General features: G+C 44.6%; 5 protein-coding genes across 6 annotated transcripts; 1 reads left to right on the plus strand and 4 right to left on the minus strand.

Moving 5' to 3' along the window:
- The first annotated feature begins 781 nt into the window (after positions 1-781).
- Positions 782-4,686, plus strand: LOC145975934 (uncharacterized). Its single transcript, XM_083106702.1, has 2 exons — positions 782-4,578; positions 4,680-4,686. Exons 1-2 carry the CDS (start codon positions 782-784, stop codon positions 4,684-4,686), a joined length of 3,804 nt encoding a protein of 1,267 aa, XP_082962828.1.
- LOC145975791 (uncharacterized) lies at positions 4,014-6,025 on the minus strand. Of its 2 annotated transcripts, XM_083106499.1 has the most exons (3): positions 5,690-6,025; positions 4,656-5,623; positions 4,014-4,589 (listed from the first exon to the last, which is right to left on the minus strand). In XM_083106499.1, exon 2 carries the CDS (start codon positions 5,393-5,395, stop codon positions 4,784-4,786), a length of 612 nt encoding a protein of 203 aa, XP_082962625.1. In that variant the 5' UTR covers positions 5,396-5,623; positions 5,690-6,025; the 3' UTR covers positions 4,014-4,589; positions 4,656-4,783. The 2 variants fall into 2 exon arrangements, with proteins under 2 accessions (XP_082962625.1, XP_082962624.1); XM_083106498.1 differs by having other exon boundaries at positions 4,656-6,025.
- A 5,480-nt stretch (positions 6,026-11,505) lies between these two features.
- On the minus strand, positions 11,506-13,152 carry LOC145975936 (uncharacterized). Its single transcript, XM_083106704.1, has 3 exons — positions 12,886-13,152; positions 11,785-12,843; positions 11,506-11,691 (listed from the first exon to the last, which is right to left on the minus strand). The coding sequence occupies exons 1-3, from the start codon at positions 13,150-13,152 to the stop codon at positions 11,506-11,508; spliced, it is 1,512 nt and encodes a 503-aa protein (XP_082962830.1).
- A 169-nt stretch (positions 13,153-13,321) lies between these two features.
- Positions 13,322-13,954, minus strand: LOC145975937 (uncharacterized). Its single transcript, XM_083106705.1, has one exon. The coding sequence runs from the start codon at positions 13,952-13,954 to the stop codon at positions 13,322-13,324; it is 633 nt and encodes a 210-aa protein (XP_082962831.1).
- A 45-nt stretch (positions 13,955-13,999) lies between these two features.
- Positions 14,000-15,897, minus strand: LOC145975938 (uncharacterized). Its single transcript, XM_083106706.1, has 2 exons — positions 15,274-15,897; positions 14,000-15,229 (listed from the first exon to the last, which is right to left on the minus strand). The coding sequence occupies exons 1-2, from the start codon at positions 15,895-15,897 to the stop codon at positions 14,000-14,002; spliced, it is 1,854 nt and encodes a 617-aa protein (XP_082962832.1).
- Between the last annotated feature and the right edge of the window lie 1,024 nt (positions 15,898-16,921).

The raw sequence follows: 16,921 nt of genomic DNA on the forward strand, positions 1-16,921 counted from the left end.
AAATTTAAGAAAAATATATATTTTATATTAAAAGTTTTTATTTTGTTGGCGCAATTTTGTAATATATATTTTTAAAAAATTTGTTCAAAAACATCAAAAAATTAATTAAAACTCTCGCAATGGCCCTCGACTAAAAAGGAGAGTCGAGGGCCCGGCCGTTCGTTCGGCGCCCCTGGCAGCCGATAGCGAGATATCGCTTTGTCAGCGAATATCCGAAAACAGCGCTCGCCCTTCTCGAAAGATCCAACAACAACAAATAACCCGTTAGATCGCTCAATTTAAACATTGTCTCGGTAACCGTCGAGTTCACGAAAAATCGGGATCTTTCGAGAAGGGCTTGAGTATAAATCGACGCGATCACGGAGCACTGAGCCTTTTGTCGAAAAGTCTCCGACGCGATCATTTAGCTCTCGAATATTAAAAACGTTCTTTCCGTCGCTCGCGGAATAAATCGATTTTCTCCGTTGCTTGCGGATTCAAAATTCAGCTTGAATTTTTCGATCTTTCTTCGTCGTTAGTCAAGAAACTGTAAATATATTAAAAATTGTATTTGTGAATTAGAATAAAGGACTGTACATAGACACATATATATATCGGGACTTGTCGTTCTCTTTCTTTCGCGCCGCGCTCACTTCTCGGTTTATTCTCGCGCCTTTTGCTAACATTTGCTGGTCCTTCGAGCCGGATCTTCGTGACCGGTTTTTTATACGACGCCGTGTGAGTGAAAAGTGGTGTGCTTCCTCTGTGCTTCGGAGATCAGTCACCTGAAATTCAAGCCATCATGAGTCGTAAGGCAGAGTTAATAATTACCGCCGCAACGGATCTCTACGGCAAAATCGCTCGCACTCACGAGAACCTGATGAAGCTGGGCGCTGCCAGAATCACTGTGGGCGCCGTGGAGGCGCGCCTGCAGTCCTTGGAGAGGTACTGGACCAAATTTGACACTCACAACGATGAGCTTCTAAACCACCTAGACCAAATCGCAGATTCGGAGTATTTAAAACTCGACATACCTGCTCTGGCTGAGGAGGCCTACCTCGGTAATAAAGGTTTGCTGTTGGACCTTCTGCGTAGCCTCAAGACCGAGGAAGCTGCTACGAAGACGCTAGAGCCGTCCTCTCAGGCTCCTCGCACTACGCTTCCACGGATCCAGCTGCCTCATTTCTCCGGGAAGTACGAGGATTGGCCAGCTTTCCGCGACCTTTTTCAGTCCCTAATCGGAAGGGACACCCTCACAACACCAGTTGAGAAGCTCCATTATCTGAAGGCGTGCCTTAAGGGAGAGGCAGAATTATTGGTCAGAAGCCTGCCTACAACAAGTGAGAACTTCGAGCGCGCGTGGGATGCTCTCATTGCCTACTATGAGAACAAGCGTCTCCTGGTGCGCAGTTACATCTCCCAGTTCACGTCACTTCAAAAACTGAAGAGCGAGTCGGTGATTGATCTGCGCAAACTCTACCACAGCGTAAAGAGCACCGTGGGCTCACTGGAGAGCATTGGGCGCCCTATCACGAAGGGCGAAGACCTTTTTGTGCACCTGGTTGTCGACCTTCTCGATCCTCGATCTCGTCGCGAGTGGGAGAATTTTATTAGTGACTCAAACGATCCACCTTCGTATGATAAACTGCAGCTCTTCTTGGATCGTCGGTTGCACACCTTGGAATCGTTGCAGCCAGTCAAGGTCGAGGCCGCTTCTTCCAAGTCGAGTTCGAGTACAACGCAGAAAACCCGCACTCTACACGCGCGAAAGCAGGACAGCAAACGAGGTCGCTGCTCCTTGTGTAGTCAGGACCACTACATAATGTTCTGTGATCTCTACCAGAACAAGACGGCGGAAGAGAGGAAGCGTCACGTCGAGGCGAACGATCTGTGTCTTAACTGCCTCGGGAAGCACAAGGTAAGCGAGTGTGCTTCTCAGAAGACGTGTTCGTTGTGTCGCGCGCGTCATCACTCGACTCTCCACGAGGCGTGTCCGTCGGTCGAAGTCGCTAAGACGTCGCACTTAGCGCAACGCAAGGCCGAGCCGACGGTGTCGGTGCTCCTTGCTACCGCGCGCGTTCGCGTAATGGACCGGTTCGGCCGCGTCCACACTGCGCGCGCCCTAGTCGATCAGGGCTCGGAGTCTTCACTAGTTTCCGAAGCTTTAGCCCAGCGTCTTCGTCTGGTGCGATCTCCTACCTCGGTCGCGGTGTATGGAGTCGGCGGCAAGCAGACGGGCCTCGCGCGCGGTCAGGTCGCTCTCCAGATCCGCTCTCTATGCGACGGGCCTTTAATAAACGTGACCGCCTTGGTCTTTCCCCGGCTCACCCTTTATGAAGGCGGGATCAAGGCCGACCGTCAAGCGTGGACGCACATCAAGGGACTGGAGCTCGCCGATCCGGACTTCTCAGCTGCGGACCCCGTGGACATCCTTTTGGGAGCTGATGTCTACGCCACCATCCTCCAGGAGGGACTTCGGCGAGGCAAATCACAGGAACCTGTGGCACAAAAAACGGCATTAGGCTGGATCTTATCTGGGGCCGTCGGCGCAACAGCCACTCCGCGTCGCACGCTAGCACACCACTGCCTGGCCGAGGAAAGTCTAAGCGCTCTCGTACAGAAGTTCTGGCAGCAGGAGGAGCTCTCTGACGCCGCTGTAGCTCTCTCGCCTGTGGATCAGGAGTGCGAGAACTTCTTTCGCCGGACTCATACGCGAACCGCCGACGGCCGATACGTCGTGCGTCTGCCGGTCGTTTCTCCTCTGCCAGACTTTTCAGCAACGCGCTCTTCGGCTCTGCGAGTTCTCTTCAGCATGGAGAGGCGCTTCACTCGGGATCCTCCATTTCACGCGCTCTATTCAGACTTCATGCGGCAGTACGAGGACTTGCGCCACATGTCACCCATAGCTCCTGCCGCCAAATCAAATGAGTCGGTGAATTACCTACCTCACCACGGCGTTCTGCGGAAGACCAGCGTCACCACGAAGCTGCGCGTGGTCTTCAACGGCTCCACGCCAGCTACTTCGGGCAGAACTCTAAACGATCATCTTATGGTGGGTCCGAATTTGCTGCCTCCTCTCGCCGACGTGCTACTCCGCTGGCGACAACACCGATACGTCCTCGCCACCGACGTAGAAAAGATGTTCCGGCAGATCCTGGTACATCCGGACGATAGGGACCTGCAAAGAATTCTGTGGCGTTATTCCGAGCAAGACAGTCCAGCGGAGTATCAGCTGAGCACGGTGACTTACGGTCTCGCGTGTGCGCCGTTTCTGGCGATGCGCACCCTGAAGCAGTTAGCCGAGGACGAGAGTGAGCGGTATCCACTGGGGACGGCCGCACTCCGACGGGACGTCTACATGGACGACATTCTGACTGGAGCATCAACGTTCGCGGAGACCAAGGAGATGTGCAAACAGCTGTCCGACATCTGCATGGCGGGCGGCTTTCCTCTCCGGAAGTGGTCGACCAACGACTCGGCTCTCCTCTCCGCCATCCCGATGGAGCATCGGTTGCAGCGCGAACTCCGTGACTGGCGACCACACGAGGCTCACTCCACCTTGGGACTGCAGTGGCATCCCGCTACGGACGACTTCTCTTTCGCTACCCGGCACATTGCCTTGCAGTCCGTCACTAAGAGATCCGTGCTGTCTTTGGTGGCGCAACTATTCGATCCCCTCGGCTGGCTGGCGCCGGTCGTGGTCCGTGCCAAGATCGCTTTCCAATCTACTTGGCTTCAAGGACTCGAGTGGGATGCCCCGCTCGACGACGTCTCCGCATCAAACTGGGTCGACTTCCATGCGGAAATCCCGGTACTCGAGCAAATCCGAGTACCTCGCTGGATCAATCTGGACCCTTCTTGCACGCACCTGGAGGTCCATGGCTTCTCCGACGCCTCTGAACGCGCGTATTCCGCCGTCGTGTACTTGAGGACAAAATTAAACGATTCATGGGCCGTCAGTTTGATCACCGTCAAAACGAAGGTCACGCCGCTCAAACAGATTTCCTTATTTCGCTTAGAGTTATGCGCTGCCGTCCTTCTCTGCCGCCTAGCCAAACACGCCATGGCGATCCTCGACGTAGCCGCACCGCTTCACCTGTGGACGGACTCCACCGTCACGCTGGGCTGGATTCGAGGTCACCCGACCAGATGGCAAACCTATGTCGCGAACCGCGTCTCCGAGATCCAGAGGACAACCCCGGAGGCTACGTGGCATCACGTCTCTGGCCAGGACAACCCAGCCGACTGCGCTTCCCGCGGTCTCTCTCCCAGTGCGCTGCTGAGTCACCCACTGTGGTGGCAGGGTCCACCTTGGCTAAGGTTAGAAACCGCTGCGTGGCCGACTACCATCAGCCATAACATCGAGGAGGACCTGCCTGAGAAGCGCATCCGAGTCCACGTCGAAGCAACAGAGGCATCAACGAGCGAGGCCGCCGAGTTGCTGCGTTTCTCCTCCCTGCAGAGACTCCTGCGCGTAACAGCCTGGTGCCGACGGTGGCTGAACGTGAAGGCAGGTTGTGCAGCGGTCACTCGCCGGCGCTCCCCCGGAACGACTCTGTCTGCTGATGAGATAGAGGAGGCTCGAGTTTCCTGGATCCGGCGAGTGCAATCTGAAAAATTCAAGGCCGAATTAAAATTAATAAGTCAGGATCTTACGCTCAGCAAATCAAACTCACTCGTCCGTTTTAGTCCCTTTTTAGATCCTAAGGGCCTCTTGCGGGTTGGCGGCCGGCTTAAGCACTCCATCTTGGCCTACGACGAGCGTCATCCCGTCCTCCTGCCAAAGGATTCGCACCTCACCCGGCTAATCGTGGACGACTGTCATCGACGAGCGTTGCACGGCGGAGCGCAGCTCACATTGTCTCTGATCCGCCAGCGATACTGGATTCCACGAGGTCGAGCCATCGTTAAAAGAGCTATCTCGCGATGCCTCATTTGTGTGCGATGGCGGGCGGCAACCCCACAGCAGTTGATGGGCAACCTTCCACGAGAACGCGTGGTACCTGCGAGGCCCTTCCTTCACACCGGGGTCGACTACGCCGGGCCGATTCAACTTCGCACCACCAAGGGGCGTGGACATCGCTCTTACAAGGCCTTCGTAGCGGTCTTCGTCTGCCTTGTTTCCAGGGCAGTACACCTCGAAGTGGTCTCGGACTATACGGCCGAGGCCTTCCTTGCGGCCCTCAGACGATTCGTCTCTCGCCGCGGCATTTGTCGCAGTCTCCGTAGTGACTGCGGAACCACCTTCGTGGGAGCCGATTCGAAGTTGAGGGCTCTCTTCACCGCTGGCACCCCCGAAAGTCTCTGGGTCATCGACAGACTCGCCTCCGAGAAAATCGAGTGGAAGTTCAACCCTCCCTCCGCGCCGCACTTCGGTGGTATCTGGGAGGCCGCCGTCAAGTCGTTGAAACATCATCTCCGACGGGTGCTTGGCGACGCCACTCTAACATACGAGGAGATGAGCACCCTCCTCGCTCAAATCGAGGCGTGCCTGAATTCGCGGCCACTGCAGGCGCTCTCGGACGACCCTGAGGATCTCGCCGCGTTGACACCCGGACACTTCCTGGTGGGAGCCGCCCTGACTGCCGTACCCGAGCCGTCCTTGCTGCATCAACCGGCGACTCGTTTATCCCGCTGGCAGCTCCTGCAAAAAATGCGGGATCACTTTTGGGAGCGCTGGTCGAAGGAGTACCTCCACTCCATAACTCACCGTCCTAAGTGGTTACGCGAAGAGGCGGGCTTCCAGGTCGGTCGGCTATGTCTTCTCCGGAACGAACTCACACCACCAACGAAATGGCCACTCGCGCGAATCACGAAAGTCCACCCCGGAGAGGACGGCCAAGTTCGCGTCGTCACCGTGCGCACCGCAGCCTCCGAGTTCGTACGACCGGTAGTGAAACTCGTAGTGCTACCCGTCAACAGCAGCGAGGATTACGGACCTCAACCGTAATAGATCCGATCTCGCGAGTAACGGATCTGAATTTTTTAATTAGATATAGAATATTATTCTGAAATTTTTTCCTACTGTAAAATAAATTCTCCCATTGCGTGCAGCGCATTCACTGCCGCAAATAGCCTAATTTCGCCAAACGCCTTCGGCGAGGCGGGCGGAATGTTCAAAAACATCAAAAAATTAATTAAAACTCTCGCAATGGCCCTCGACTAAAAAGGAGAGTCGAGGGCCCGGCCGTTCGTTCGGCGCCCCTGGCAGCCGATAGCGAGATATCGCTTTGTCAGCGAATATCCGAAAACAGCGCTCGCCCTTCTCGAAAGATCCAACAACAACAAATAACCCGTTAGATCGCTCAATTTAAACATTGTCTCGGTAACCGTCGAGTTCACGAAAAATCGGGATCTTTCGAGAAGGGCTTGAGTATAAATCGACGCGATCACGGAGCACTGAGCCTTTTGTCGAAAAGTCTCCGACGCGATCATTTAGCTCTCGAATATTAAAAACGTTCTTTCCGTCGCTCGCGGAATAAATCGATTTTCTCCGTTGCTTGCGGATTCAAAATTCAGCTTGAATTTTTCGATCTTTCTTCGTCGTTAGTCAAGAAACTGTAAATATATTAAAAATTGTATTTGTGAATTAGAATAAAGGACTGTACATAGACACATATATATATCGGGACTTGTCGTTCTCTTTCTTTCGCGCCGCGCTCACTTCTCGGTTTATTCTCGCGCCTTTTGCTAACAAAATTAAACACATGATGTCTAACTTTTTATTAAAATATTATTGTTTTTATCTTCAAATAGCACAACTTTTCGATATTATTTTTTGTTTGGATTTGATAGTATTTTGTAACTTTTTTGATACAGTTTTTTGATTTATTTTTATAAATTTTTATTTTTACTTAGCACAATTTTATTGATATCATTACTTTTGTAAGGTAAGTAAAATGTATAACTAAAATAACTTAGTTTTTTTACGGTTTAAAATAACTATTTTGTAGATTAAAATAATTTTGTAGATTGAAATGGTACTATTTTTGAAATAGGTTTTTTATATATATTCAATACAATATGTGTCCTTTTTACACTCAAAATTCAAACACTTTTACTCAATAATGAGATCTAATAATAATGAACTCCGAAGAACACGAACAGAAGAAATCACATTTCTTAACAATCTTTTGTTTTTATTGTTTCATTACCTGATCTGGGTTGTGTCGGTAAAACTTTAAAAATTTGGGTCGGTAACTCTTACAATTAAAGCTATTCATTGAAAAAATTCATTGAAAAAAGAAAATAAAATCGAAGTTTGGAGACGTGATAATTGAAAATGCGCGTAACTTTTGCATCTATTATTTAATTTTAATAATGTTAAATAATCTAACCTAACGTCAATTCTTTCTTCTACAATAAAATTATAATTTTATGTGTGTATATATATGTATATATATATATATATATATATACATATATATATATATATATATATATATATATTGTATATTTCTATTATTATATGCGTTTAAATATAATTGGGACTAACATTTTTATATATAAATTACTTACCAGCTCACCATTGCATAAAAGCCACTGTCTAATTATCCCAGACGTCTGTATGTCATATGAAGAGCCAAAATTTTTCAGCTAATCTTTTTCTAAGTAATTCCACAATGCTTTTTGAAAACCAAACTTCCATAGATGCACAAACTGGCAAGAATACCGTTCTTCATTATAGATTGCCTTAATACAAACAATGCTTTATTATTTTTCAAGACTGAAAAGTTCACATTTTTTAAAATAAAATGTTATAGCTAATGGAAGCAAAAATTTAATCAGATATATTCATTTACAAAAAACAGAACTGCATTTATTTAAAAAAAGACCTAAACTTTATGTTTTTATAAAGCTCTAAATAAACTTGATTAAATTTTTTTATCATGATATATCTTTCATTGAACTATCTATTCCTTACATCTTTTTTCATATTGTTAAAAATAATGAAGATACTTTAGAAATGTTGAAGTTAAATAAAATATTCTCTATATAGATAAGAAATATGTTAGAAATATAAATAAAACCTTGATATCTAAAAGGTGAAGAATGATAAACGATAAAAATAATCTAACAATTAAAAATATGAAAACAAAACTGAAAAAATGTAAATACGTTTTATACCAACCGCTCTAAATGTCTTCAAAGATGATACTTTCGATGCATGGATGGTAGTATTGAGAAATTGCCCAGTTCATGCAGACATTCAGAGATATCAGGACTGAAACGTCCAACTTATTTTACTCCACATCTTGACCACTTTTACTGGCATTTTTCAAAATGGACAGAAGTAACGTAGCAGGACATAAAGTATCCGGAAAGAACATGACGCTGCAAAATCAAATAGTTTAAATAATATTGTAACGAGCGGTTTTTCGTGTACCGCGGAAACGTAATGATATGGATAGCCGTCGGATCCAGGTGGTGGAATCAATAATTCGGTAACGCGGAAATGTGTGTGCAATAAGTCTTTATTGTTGCCAATGTAAATGTACAAATGTGTTGTGTATGCGCGTGTATATGTGTGTGTATAATTGTGTATGTACAGATGCGTTGTGTGGATGTGAATGTGTATGCGCGTGTATAAATGTATATGTGCAGATGTGTCGAGTGTGTGTGTGTGTGTATAAATGTACCGATTATTTCCGGGCGCGATGCACTCGCCCGTTTCCTGGTATCGGCGCGTTATCGCTTTCTTGCGACTCGTCGGGCGTGTTTTTGTCGCGGTTTTTACGCACGGTTCGCTCAGCTGTTCGGCTTTAATCTTATGTACTATTCGGCCCGTCTCTTGATAATTCCCGGATGGATTGCGGGTTTTAGGAAGGCGTCGCGACGCTAGCGAGCGTCGGAGGCGGCTCTCGTTCCACCTCGTGAAGGCGCGATGCCTGATAAGGATCTTGGTTCGGAGGCGATTTCACAGGCGCCGATATCGATCGGCGGAGGCAGCGTTCTCACTACCTTCTGGCCTTGTTATTCTCGCAAGGATTTCTCTGAGCTGCTTTGCTTGCCTTCGGACTAGCTAGGCGCTTGAGAGGATCGCAAGGATCTGTCCGGTTGTGCCGTCGAGAGCCCGTTTTATACTCGGCTAATTACCCGCGCCGGCGTATTCGGTAATTACCCCCACCGAGCGGCGGTAAAAATCGGAGCGGTTCGGGTCCGCCCGGGGGAGTTCGGGGTGCCGAACGCGGGTTCTCAGCCGCCGGTAACGGCTCCCGACAGTAGTCTCTCAATAGTTGAGAGTCCCTGCCCGGTTGTTCTCTAAACGCTAAAAAATGGGCGCACTGCGCCTCTGCCATTGCCCGACCGATGTTCGTCGGGCGGCAGCTTCCGGCCGGTGTTCGCCGGGAAACGATGCATTCGGGGGTGCATCGTTACAATATCAGTTCGAATAATTGTTTTTTATCATTATAAGTTCAAAAAATAATTAAATGTACATGAGAGTTTATAAGCTGCTTTTTGCATTAGTCACCATATATTTAGTATTGTACAGTATTGTACAGATTTAAATATAGTATGGATTAAAACTTTTTATATATAATTTACTTACTAGCCCATCATTGCTTAATGACAACTAATTAATTATTCTCGCCGTCAGTATGCCATATACAAAAAAAACCAATATTTTCTAGCCGAATTTGTCTAGGTAATTCCACAATACTTTTCTTAGAAACGTGATAACCAAATCTTCATAAGTGTACAGATTGAAATAAGTATAGTTCCCCATGATACAGTCTTTACACCAACGATTCTTTATATTATTTAAAGACTGAAAAATAATATACGAGTAAAATAACCTGACAATGCAGTGTTAAATAAAAAAAAAACAAAATACAAATATGTTTTATACCAACCGCTCTAAATGTATCTTTCGATGCATGGATGGTAGTATTGAGAAATTGCCCAGTTCATACAGACATTTAGAGATATCAGAACTGAAACGTCCAACTTATTTTATTCCACATCTTGACCATTTTTACTGGCACTTTTCAAAATAGACAGAAGTAACGTAGCAGGACATAAAGTATCCGGAAAGAACATGATGCTGCAAAATCAAATAGTTTAATAAATTCAGTTCAAATAAGTTCTTTATCATTATAAGTTCAAAAAATAATTAATTGTGCATGAGAATTTATAAGCTGTTTTAGCATTAGTCACTATATATTTACAGTATTGTGCAATTTAAATATAGTAAATTCAAACTTTTTATATACAATTTACTTACCAGCCCATCATTGCTTAATGACAACTAATTGTTTTCGACATGTGTATGCCACATACAAAAAAAACCAATATTTTCTAGCCGAATTTGTCTAGGTAATTCCACAATACTTTATTAGAAACGTGATAACCAAATCTTCATAAGTGCATAGATTGAAATACAATTCCTCGTGCTACAGAATCTTTATGCTATTAGAATGCTCCAACGTTGTTTTACATGATCTAAAGGCTGGAAAACAATATACAACTAGAATAACACGACAACGAAAAATGTTAAATTAAAGAAAAAACAGAAAATGGAATGTTTTATACTAACCATTCCAGATATCTTTCGATGAATGTATGTAATGAGAAATCAGACCATACAAACATTCAGAATTAAACCCATACAGCACAGAATATTGCAACAATATTATTAATATTGTTGTAATATTGCAGCAACATTGCAATATTGTCGCAATATTACTACAATATTCTGTGCTGTATGGGAAATATCCAATTTATTTTATTCCACATCTTGATCACTTTTACTAACACTTTTCAAAGTGGACAGAGAGAAGTAATGTAGCAGGACATAAAATAGCCGGAAAGAACGATGCTCCAAAATCAAATTGTTATAATAAAATTGAGTCCACACAAAGAAAGAATGCAATATAGATTGGCTATCGAATAGGAAATGTTACGCGGAATTAAGGCTGATTGGTTACGCGATACGCGTTACGCGGAAAATATTAGTCCATGTGAACGGACCCTTAAGCCTTAATTTCTATCCGGATACGTTGAAAACATTTATTGACGCGTTTCCTAACTGATTTCATATCGATTAAAATAAAAAAAAAAGATTTTTTAAAAGTTACGTCTGCTAACTATACGCCTTCAATTTATTTTCTCTAATTATAAATAAACTATTAATTTTTAAACTATGAAAACATTCCTAAACTTGCCCAAATAATTCCCAAACGATTGCAATAATAAAAAATAAGAAATAACAATAAAAAATAAAAAATAAAAAATTTGTCTAACCGATGTCCAGTAAGCATACTTTAAACTTGATTTTCAGATGAAATAATTATTTCCCAAACATTAAAAACATTACAGACATGTTTCCCAAATAATTTCACGTTAATTAAAAAAAATTTTTTTTTTTTAATATTTATGTCTGCTAACTATACGCTCAATTAATTTTAATTAATTACAAATAAATTATTATTTCCTAAACTATGAGAATCTATTCTTAAATGTGCCCAAACGATTCCCAAGCGATTGATTTAATAGATAATAGGGAATATCAAATTTGTCTGCTAACTATATGATCGTCGTGACCACACGTACGACTCCGTCCAGTCCTGGATGTAAATCGGACACTCTGCCTAGTACCCACTGAAGAGGAGGTACGTTATCGTCTTTGAGCAGAACCAAGGCGTTCAACTCGATATTTTTGCTACAGGTTGTCCACTTATTGCGTCTTTGAAGTTCTTGCAGATACTCCGCCTGCTAACGTTTCCAAAATCGTTGGCGTAACTTATATATATGTTGCCAACGTGACAATCGATTATCTGGAGTTTCCAGATAATTATTCTCGACAGGTAGGGTCAGTGAGCCGCCAATAAGGAAGTGGGCTGGAGTTAATGCATCAAAATCGTTAGGATCATTGGATAGAGATGTGAGAGGTCGCGAATTTAAAATCGCTTCGATTTCCGTTAGCAGTGAAGCGTATTCTTCAAATGTCATCAGTCTACCCTGCGTCACCGTATAAAGATGTCTTTTAGTTATCTTTACCGCCGCCTCCCATATATCCCCAAAATGAGGGGCACGAGGAGGAATAAAATTCCATACGATACGCTGTTGAGCGAGATTTGTCTCTATTTGACGAGTTTCCTTCTCAAGAAAGCGGTATATCTCTTTCAATTCATGCGAAGCCCCAACAAAGTTCGTGCTATTATCGGAAAATATCTGAGAGCATATACCTCGTCGGGCAGTAAAACGACTCATGGCTGCTAAAAATGCTTCCGTAGTTAAATCCGACACGAGTTCTAAGTGAACGGCCTTTGTGCTAAGACACGTAAACACGGCTACGTATCCCTTCGAAACATGAATACGTCCACGACGTCGACTTTCTCGTATTTGTAGAGGTCCCGCGTAGTTGATTCCGGTGCAAGTAAACGGTCTAATAAATCCGCTTATTCGTTGTTTGGGCAAATCTCCCATCTTTGCTTCCTGTACTGTTGGCCTAAATCGAAAACAAGCCAGACAGCGTTTAACAACCTTTCGTACTTCTCGTCTACCACATACTGACCAATAACAATTCCGGACTACGCTGAGAAGTTGCTCCGGTGGGCAATGATGATGTCTGACATGCTCACTGCGTATAATCAAACCGGTTACAAAATGTTTGGCCGGTAAAATTATTTGATGTTTTTGTGTCCAGGGTAGATTTAAATTTCGCAGTCTCCCTCCTACTCGAATCAGACCGTCTGTATCCAGGAAGGAATCTAATCCTCTTAATTGACTTTTGCGAGAGATTTCTCGTTGCTCCTTCAAATCTTGAATCTCTTGACGAAATGTTTCTCGTTGTACCAATTTTACTATTGCCTTTTCAGCCTCATCGCATTCTTCGACCGTCAACGGACCGCCATTTTTCTTCTTGAGAGCGTTATTTTTGAATCACATGCAATACGCAATCACCCGCTTGAGCTTGTCGAAAGAGGAATACCTCATTAATATATCGTAATCCTCCGTTATCTTCATTGTAATCGCTGTTGATTTCATTTCCGGTAGATTCATTTCCGGCTCTTCTTCCTGTTCTGGTCGACAATAATCGGACTTTAACCAGTGGGGACCGTTCCACCAGAGGCCGTTATTCAATAGCGTGTCCACGCTGACTCCCCTCGTGATTAAGTCAGCAGGATTTTCCTTAGAAGACACATGATGCCAGGCGATATTCTCCGTCATATTTTGAATTTTTGAAACGCGATTCGCTACAAACGTCTTTAGTGAACTGGGCGGACTTTTTATCCAACCGAGAACTATCGTGCTGTCACTCCAGAGAGTAACTTCATCGATTCTTGAACCATACGAATTTCGCGCTATTGTGTATAATCGCGAAAGTAAAAGCGCGGCTTCAAGTTCTAATCTGGGTAATGAGATTGTCTTCAAAGGTGATACGAAGAGGAAATTGTCCGTTCATGAAAATCTGAGAGATATTCTTTTGCAACTTAATCGCATCTTCGAGTTTTCTCGATCCTGTTAAAATATCATCCATATAACAATCGTCCTTAATGGCATGCGCTGCTTCTGGCAAATCGACAAGGTGCTCCCTCGCCAACTGTTGAAGACAACGCATCGCTAAATATGGAGCGTATGCTGTTCCATATGTTACCGTGTTCAGCTCAAAAACTTGTACCGGTTGACTCGAATCTTTTCTCCAGTGTATTCGCTGTAACACTCGATCTCGCTTGTCCACGAGAATCTGCCTGAACATAGCCGCCACATCTACAGTTAAAACGTATTCGTGCGTCTTAAAACGGAGTATAATGTTTAATAATTCCTTCTGTAGATTTGGGCCTGCCAATAATTTATCGTTTAGCGAATTCCCCGTACTCGTTTTGGCTGATGCGTCGAATACAACTCGGAGCTTAGTTGTCACACTATCAGGTCGCACTACAGCTTGATGCGGCAAATAATATGACTCCGATTCGAGTGCGTTTTCATCCGTCACCGCCGACATATGTCCTTGCTGCTCGTAGTCTTGCATGAAATCCACGTAGCTTGCCCTTAACGTTGGATCTTTACTCAATCGTCATTCTAGCGCAATAAATCGTCGATATGCCGAATCTTTCGAATCGCCTAATTTCACGCTCATGCGTACTGGTAGACGAACAATAAATCTTCCTGTCTCGTCTCGTTCTGTAGTTTCGATAAACTTCGTCTCGCATTCAACGTCTTCTTTCGTGAATTGACAGGCTTCGGGAACCGTTTCTTGCTTCCAAAACCGCTCGACTTGTTCGCTCAACGTTTGATTCGACACGAGCAGACATGACGACGAAGAATTAGCTTCATCGTCGTTTAGGGAACCTCCTACTATCCAGCCAAACTTTGTATTTTGCAGCGCAGGTTGCCCGTTTATGCGATTTCGCAGTGCGCCTAGAAGTATTTTCCAATATAATTCTGCGCCAATCAATAGATTAATCGATCCCGGTTCCTGGAAAATAGGGTCTGCCAGCGAAATATACTTCGGTAACGTAATGCTTTTCATTTCGATCCTTCTTTGCGGTAAATCTTCTGTTATCGATGGTAAGACGAGACACTCGAGTATTATCGCGAAATCATTGTGCATTGACGCAAGCCTTACTTGCGCGACTTTTCGTATTCTTGTTCTCGACTGACTGACACCGCAGATATCTCGATCTTCTGATCGATATGACAACTTAAGTTTTCGTATCATTTTTTCCGTGATTAAATTTGATTGCGATCCAGGATCAAGCAATGCCCTGCAAATCTGCTGGTTGCCATCTTCATCTTGTACATAGACTCGAGCTGTTGACAGTACCACACGGGACGCTGGTTTTTGAGCGTAGTATACTTCTACCGAGGTCTCCTCATCTCTCGAAACCTTTGTCATCGGTATGGCTTTCGTGGATAAATTCTCTGAGCAAATTGTCACTACTGACATATCCGTTTTTTCGTTCTCTCGCGACGATGTTTCCGTTTCTCTGTGTAGCATAGTGTTGTGCTTGCCTTGACATTTTTTACACGAGGATGCCTTGCAATTTTTTGCATAATGCCCTGGGTTGAGACAATTTACGCAGAGTTGCTTTTCTCGAACCAATTTAAATCTTTCCGATGTTGCCGTTTTGAGCAACTCGCATTTATATGCTGGATGATCTCCGTTGCAAATCTTACAACTCGATGATGTCGAAGCAAGAGAAACCTTCTTCTCGATCCTCTTCTGCTGCTGAGGCTTTTGCACTGTAGGCTTTTCCTTTGAGTTGTTCAAGATTCTGAGCATGTGACAACGTTTCGTTAAAAACTTGATAAATTCGTCCAGTCGTGGCATATTGTGAGGTGTCTTACCTTTAACAATGTTCTGCCATCGCGCTGCTCCGTGAAATCGAGTTTTTTCTTTGCCAGATGTATTATGATTGTCTCCCATTCAAATACGGGCTGTTGCAACGCTTCGAGCGATTTGAAGTGTGTCTGAATATGCCAAATAAATTGTCGGATTGATTCAGCTTTATTTTCTTTCGTGATATTCGGAAATTGTAACAATTCGTCGAGATGTGTCTCGATTATGATCATCTCATTGTCATAAGTGTCCTTGAGCAGTTTCCATGCACTCTCATAGTTTTCATTTGAAATTTTAAAACCTTGAATTACTTGTCGAGCTTCACCTTGAAGCACCCCCACCAGGTATTGATGCTTTTGCACCGGCGAGAGATTCTCATCGTTATGAATTGTCGATTCGAAACTATTCTTGAAAAACATCCATTTTGTGTATTCTCTGCGAAATTCAGGGAGTTTTATTTCCGGCAGCTTGGGCTTGGCTCTTCTTACATAATTTCTTTCGTCCTGACGATTGTTACCTTGATTCAATTCTAATGTTCGGTGTTTTCGTGCCCTATTGGCTCTGTCTATTATACCGTGAGCCTTCGCCGCCACGTCGTAGTACGAGGGTAGGCTGAAAAGTAATGCACACATGCTTGTAGAACGCGAACGAAATGACCTTTAGAAGCGCGCCAGGTGACATGTGGAAGTAACATTCCCCCTCTATACGCATGCGCAGTTTGAATGACTTGCGTTCATCCAGTGTATTTTGAGCAGCGGAAGTATGGAGATGTGTTCTAGTGCTATGTCAACGCGAGTTAAACAGCGTGCTGTTATCGAATTTTTAACTGCTGAAAAAGTGACTTCTACTGAGATTTATCGTCGTTTAAAGGCTGTTTATGGTGACGATGCTGTTGATAGGTCTACTGTGAATCGATGGGTAATAAAATTTCGTGGTTGCGAGCCTGGAAAAGCCATAATTGTTGATGAAACACGCAGCGGACGTCCGATCACTGCCACAGACGATAAACATCGCAAACTCGTCGACGATTTGATTCAAAATGACCGGCGAATCACTCAAAAGTGTATCGCAAACCAAATTGGAATATCCAAGGAACGTGTCGGCTTCATTATTGAACAATTGGGATACCGTAAAATCTGTGCACGATGGGTACCACGCCGTCTCACAGACGAGAACAAACAGCGTCGATTGGAATGCTGCGAGCAACTTTTGCAGCGCTACCGTGACGAAGGAGACGACTTTCTTTTGAATATTGTGACGGGGGACGAGTCATGGGTCCATCATTACGACCCGGAAGAGAAAAGACAGCGCTGAATATCGACATCCGTCTTCTCCTCAGGTGAAAAAGTTCAAAACACAACCGTCCGCAAAAAAACTTCTTTTGACTGTGTTTTGGGATGCTCGCCGAGTTTATGTGACCGATTATCTGGAACGAGGCGCAACGGTAAATTCTTCTCAGTACATAGAGACTCTAAAACACCTCCGACGTCGAGTTTGTCGTGTTAGAGGCAGCCTGGCGCCAATAATCTTGCAACATGACAACGCTCGTCCACACACCTCGCGCGCAACTGAAAAGGCTCTGCGAAACCTGAAGTTTGAACCGATTACACACCCTCCTTACTCTCCCGATCTTGCGCCTTGCGATTTTTATTTTTT

Source organism: Camponotus vicinus, unplaced genomic scaffold (genome assembly GCF_025532165.1).
Source record: "Camponotus vicinus isolate PSW18456_S1 unplaced genomic scaffold, iyCamVici1.0 SCAF_8, whole genome shotgun sequence".
Classification (NCBI taxonomy): domain Eukaryota; kingdom Metazoa; phylum Arthropoda; class Insecta; order Hymenoptera; family Formicidae; genus Camponotus; species Camponotus vicinus.

What these genes read in the sequence shown, in the direction of transcription:
- LOC145975934 (XM_083106702.1), top strand. Translation starts at nt 782, where the DNA reads ATGAGTCGTAAGGCAGAGTTAATAATTACCGCCGCAACGGATCTCTAC.
- LOC145975936 (XM_083106704.1), bottom strand. Translation starts at nt 13,152, where the DNA reads ATGACGGAGAATATCGCCTGGCATCATGTGTCTTCTAAGGAAAATCCT. An exon ending in CTTTCGACAAGCTCAAGCGG is followed by an intron (nt 12,844 to 12,885) that starts GTGATTGCGTAT and finishes AACGCTCTCAAG; the next exon opens with AAGAAAAATGGCGGTCCGTT. An exon ending in GCGGCTCACTGACCCTACCT is followed by an intron (nt 11,692 to 11,784) that starts GTCGAGAATAAT and finishes AAACGTTAGCAG; the next exon opens with GCGGAGTATCTGCAAGAACT.
- LOC145975937 (XM_083106705.1), bottom strand. Translation starts at nt 13,954, where the DNA reads ATGCAAGACTACGAGCAGCAAGGACATATGTCGGCGGTGACGGATGAA.
- LOC145975938 (XM_083106706.1), bottom strand. Translation starts at nt 15,897, where the DNA reads ATGTGTGCATTACTTTTCAGCCTACCCTCGTACTACGACGTGGCGGCG. An exon ending in ATGGCAGAACATTGTTAAAG is followed by an intron (nt 15,230 to 15,273) that starts GTAAGACACCTC and finishes GAATTTATCAAG; the next exon opens with TTTTTAACGAAACGTTGTCA.
- LOC145975791 (XM_083106499.1), bottom strand. Translation starts at nt 5,395, where the DNA reads ATGATGTTTCAACGACTTGACGGCGGCCTCCCAGATACCACCGAAGTG.